Consider the following 5,171-nt stretch of genomic DNA (forward strand, 5'->3'; position numbering starts at 1 on the left):
CCAACCATCTCCCCTACTCTACAAAGTCCTCCCCTACACCATGTCCCTTAGCACTGCATCTAAACGGCCCTTCAACACAGCCAGGGATGGGGACTCCACCACCTCCCTGATGCAGCCCAGGACACTGTTGGCTCTCTGGGCCAACTGCCGGCTCATGGTGAGCTTCTCATCCATAACACTCCCAAGTCCTTCTCCTCAGGGCTGCTCTCCAGCCATTCTCCACCCAACCTGGATTTGTGCCTGGGGTTGCCACGTCCCAGGTGCAGGACCCTGCAACTTGGCTTGGTTGAACCTCATGCACTTTGCACAAGCCCACCTCTCCAGCCTATCCAGGTCCCTTTGGATGGCATCCCTTCCCTCCAGCATGTCAACTGCACCACCGAGCTTGGTGTCATCAGCAAACGTGCTGAGGGTGCGCTCTATCCCACTGTCCATGTCTCCAACAAAGATGTTCAATAGTACTGGTCCCAGTACCGACCCCTGAGGAACACCACTCATTACTGGCCACCACCTGGACATTGAGCCCTTGACTGCCACCCTTATCCACCCAGTGGTCCATCCATCGAATCCATGAGTTTCCAATTTTGAGACCAGGATGTCGTGTGGGACAGTGTCAAATGCTTTGCATAAGTCCAGGTAGATGACGTCAGTTGCTCTGCCCTTGTCCACCAAGTCTGTGGCTTGGAATTGTTCATATCACAAGGTTAAAACACCAAGAGCTCGCCCAGGACAGTTTAAAGGTGTCAATTCTTTAAAGGTGTCAATTCCGAAATTAGGAACAATTTTGTCCCATCAACTCTTCTCCTTATCACATCCTTTGTCTTGAGCAATCCCCCAGAACAACACCAACCCCTACATCCTTTGTCTTGAGCAATCCCTCAGAACAACACCAACCCATGAGTGAAGCACTTAAAAGGATTACTTTGCTTCACGTTGAAAACCAACAACCTTTCCAATTCTAAGAGCATCTCGTGTACCTTAGGAGACAATATGATTAATGGGGTTTGGTTGCCTCTGGTTCTAATTTTTCAACTTGAAAATGGTGATTAATGGGGTTTGGTCACCTCTGGTTCTAATTTTTCAACTTGAAAATGCAGTTCTAGGTCATATGTAGAACGCTTTCTTGACTGGAAAAGCATCTCAGATTAGGCACTCAGAAATTAAAACATCCAAAGGAATTACTCAGTGCAAAAACGTTTTATAGATACGTATGTACCATACAATTTAAACATCTTCCATCGGCCAAAATTAATCATTTGGGATTGACAAAACAGGATTAAATTTTATCGGGGTGGTCTAGTATATGGGGACTGGCATCACAGCCTGTGTTACCGTTACGTGGATCTTTTAATCAGAGTGATTAAGTAATTATTTTTTTTTACCATTCTGTAGAGGATCTAAAAGACTATTTTTTGGAAGCGCGAAGGCACCGTGTGTCAGAACTCGTTACCACTAGATCCACCTTGTTCATTCCCAAAAGAATGAGCTGGTTGATGATATCAATATTGGGGGAAAAAAAGAAAAAAAGGGGTGGGGAAAAATATAAATAAATCAAGCTTTGGTCTAAGTCTTTGGAGTTCTATAGCTGCCAAACTCTCAATTTCTGAACCCAAGCGATCAGACAACTTCATAGGCTTAAAATCAGCCTGGAAGTGGCCGTGGTGGGGGGGTCCCTCGCCAAAGGGGGGTCCACCCGTGTCTCCCCTCGGGGAATGGGGGGGTTACTCTCTGACTCTGCCTCTCTCCTTTCTTGAAAGAAGACAAACCGGACGCGGCGGCGGCAGCGGCGGCGCTGAATTTGTCCCCCAACGGCATCGGGAGCATTAACATGTCGGTGGAGATCAACGGCACCATCTACGCCGGTGAGAAAGCCCCGCTGCTCGGGGGGGGGTGGTGGCAGGGGGCACCCCAGGGGGGTGGGTTTTGCCAACGCAGGGCACACACAACCCCTCCAGCCTGGAAAGCTCGAGAGAAAATGATTCCTCTTCTCTTTATTTCTAGTCCTAGCGGTCAAGGTGAACGTCCTTTCCTTCTGGTGGTGGTGGTTGTTGATGTTTTGAAAATATAAGGGCCCCCCAGCATCCTGGGCTGCACCCCCAGCGGGGTGAGGGGGGGCATTCTGCCCCTCTGCTCCGCTCTGGGGAGACACCCCCCACCCAGTGCTGCCTCCAGCTCTGGGGCCACCAACAGCAGAAGGACATGGAGCTGTTGGGGAGGGTCCAGAGGAGGCCCCGGAGATGCTGGGAGGGCTGGAGCCCCTCTGCTGGGAAGGGGGGCTGAGAGAGTTGGGGGGGGAAGGCTCCAGGGAGACCTTGGAGCCCCTTCCAGTCCCTCAAGGGGCTCCAGGAGAGATGGGGAGGGACTCTGGATCAGGGAGGGGAGCTGTAGGACAAGGAGGAATGGCTTTAAACTGGAAGAGGGGAGATTTAGATGAGATGAGAGGATTTTCTCATTATGAGGGTGGTGAGAGCCTGGCCCAGGTTGCCCAGAGAAGCTGTGGCTGCCCCATCCCTGGAGGGGTTCAAGGGCAGGTTGGAGGGGGCTTGGAGCAACCTGGTCTGGTGGGAGGTGTCCCTGCCCAGGGCAGGAGGGTTGGAACTCAATGATCTTTAAGGTCCTTTCCAACCCAAACCGTTCTATGATTCTATGAAAAGAATTCTTCTCTCCTCCAAAGGTGCTGAAGATCTTTGGGATCTTTTATAAGCGAAACATCCCTGAGACAGAGGCTGCTGGAACGAGTCCCAGGGGGTTCCTTATGTCCTGGTTGTCATTGACCCCCTCGGATCTGTCTCTAAGCCTCTTCGTCTTGCACCGACCCCCTTCCTGTTGGGCTGAGGTCTTTATAGAATCATAGAATTGCCCAGCCCGGAAGGGACCTCCAAAGGCCATCTAGTCCCACCTCCCCGCAGTCAGCAGGGACACCCCCAACTAGACCAGGTTGCCCAGGGCCTCATCGAGCCTCTCCTTGAATATCTCCAGGGAAGGGGCCTCAACCACCTCCCTGGGCAACCTGTCCCAGTGCTCCACCACCCTCACAGTGAAGAACCCTCTCCTCATCTCCAGTCTAAATCTGTTCCCCTCCAGCTTGAAGCCATTGCCCCTCGTCCTGTCACTGCAGCCCTTTCTAAACAGGCTCTCCCCAGCCTTCCTGTAGGCTCCCTTCAGGTACTGGAAGGCTGCTATTAGGTCTCCCCGGAGCCTCCTCTTCTCCAGGCTGAACAACCCCAGCTCCCTCAGCCTGTCCTCGGAGCAGAGGTGCTCCATCCCCCTGATCATCCTCGTGGCCCTCCTCTGGACCCTCTCCATCAGGTCCATGTCCTTCTTATATTGAGGGCTCCAGACCTGCACACAATACTCCAGGTGAGGTCTCACCAGAGCAGAGTAAAGTGGCAGAATCCCCTCTCTGGACCTGCTGGCAACGCATCTTTTGATGCAGCCCAGGATGGGATTGGCCTTCTGGGCTGCAGCTGCCCACTGCCTGCTCATGTCCAGCTTCTCATCCACCAGCACCCCCAAGTCCCTTTCCTCAGGGCTGCTTTCCAATCCCTCACCCCCCAGTTTGTATTGGTGGCCAGGATTGTTCCGGCCCAGGTGCAGAACCTTGCATTTGCTCTTGTTGAACCTCATGAGGTTCACCTGGGCCCACCTCTCCAGCCTGTCCAGGGTTGAACAACCTTTGGGGTTGGACAGCCCCAGCTCTTTGCTGTGTCCTCCTCAACTGTTCCACCTCGTCGTCCCAGTGACCCTTCTCTGTCCCTCTCTCTCTCTCTCTACCCTGCAGGAGTTCTCTTCGCCCAGAAACCGGTTGTCCACCTCATCGCAGGCTCCAGCACCCAGAGCTCCTGCAGCAGCAGCAGCAGCAGCGGCGGCAGCTCCCACTGCTCTCCCAGCCCTACCTCATCCCGGGGAACCCCCAGCGCAGAGCCCTCCACCAGCTGGTCCCTCTGATGGGCGGCCCAGTCCGTTCTCCTCTCTCACACTGGGCCACCCCCCTGGCAACTCGTCCTCTCTGCTCCGGGCAGGGAGTCAGCCCGGGAAGGAGTCGCACAGATTTACCTCATCTCAAGGAACCTGCTCTTGCGGTTGGCCAACGGCAAGACGATGACGAAGATGATGATGATGATGATGAAAGCTTTCCATGCCAGCGAGTTTTGGGTTTTTTTTTTTTCTTCATCGTCTTGTTTGTCCAGCCTTTTTCTTTGTTCTCCCTTTTCTTCCTCCCTTTTTGCTGTTTCGTTTTCTTCCTCCTCCTCCTCCTCCTCCTCCTCCTCCCAGGGTTTGCTGTGTTCCTCGTGGAGGGGAGGAAGGTGGGAGGGGGGGGGGGGGTCACGCCTGGCGTTTTTCAATCAGGGATCGTCTCTGGGGTGGAGATGGTTGAGACGTCACCAAGGCAGGTGGAAGGAGCTGGAGTTGGGGCAGGGAAGAGCAAGGGGGGGCTTTTTCTCCTCAAACCAGTAGCCACAAGGGCTCTTTCCAGTAAACAGCTCCGTGTAGTGACAATCCTCAGAGCCTTGTGCCTGGTTCTCCCGTGGCTCCTGAAGAGTGGGCAAGCTCCCTCTTCAGGGCTCTGTCCTGGGCTGGTGTTGGTATCTCCTCCCCTCGAACACCCCCTCATGGTTTTTGAGCCTCCTTCCTCCCTCTCTGAGGTCTTGGCAAGAGGGGAAGGGCTTTCTCACCGTTCCGTTTGACCCATAGAAAAAACCCTCTTCATCCTTCTCCTCCTGGCTGGTCCCGGCCCTACCGTTGCCTTCTTCAGGCTTTCAGCCACGTTCTGAACGCCCTTGACCTTGTCTCTCTCCCCTTCAGGAACTCATCCCGCTGAGGTTCACCCTGTGCCAGCCTGGGTTGATCCCCTCGCTCCCCTCGACCCAAAAGGGCTGTCACTGAGGTTGATCTGGGTTTCCTGGAGCGACTTCCTTCTCAGAAGGTGTCTCTCAGTAGCCCCTTTGGAAGGTCTCCACGTCCTTGCGCTGAGAAAGCAGGAGGTGATAAGTGAACTCCCATCGAGTGGGGACGTGGGGTGCAGGGGGGGTGTCCCCCTTAATGTTGTGGGAGCATCTTTTGGTCTCTGGATGAGCCCACGGACGCCCTGTCCCCTTCAGATTGTCCTTTGAGCGAGAAGCAAGTGAGGAGTTGGGTTGGGTTGGGTTGAGTTGGGTTGGGTTGAGTTG

At 54.1% G+C, this 5,171-nt stretch overlaps 1 protein-coding gene across 1 annotated transcript in view; it reads left to right on the forward strand.

Moving 5' to 3' along the window:
- The window catches only part of ARID3B (AT-rich interaction domain 3B), a 57,171-nt gene extending 52,954 nt beyond the window's left edge, over positions 1 to 4,217 (forward strand). Inside the window, exons 9-10 of the mRNA XM_014956666.1 lie at positions 1,758 to 1,862; positions 3,782 to 4,217. Coding sequence (XP_014812152.1) covers positions 1,758 to 1,862; positions 3,782 to 3,948 — 272 coding nt within the window. The 3' untranslated portion in view covers positions 3,949 to 4,217. The remainder of the gene's footprint in view (positions 1 to 1,757; positions 1,863 to 3,781) is intronic.
- Positions 4,218 to 5,171: the final 954 nt, after the last annotated feature.

This window comes from Calidris pugnax, unplaced genomic scaffold, assembly GCF_001431845.1.
Source record: "Calidris pugnax isolate Ruff unplaced genomic scaffold, ASM143184v1 scaffold265, whole genome shotgun sequence".
Lineage (NCBI taxonomy): Eukaryota > Metazoa > Chordata > Aves > Charadriiformes > Scolopacidae > Calidris > Calidris pugnax.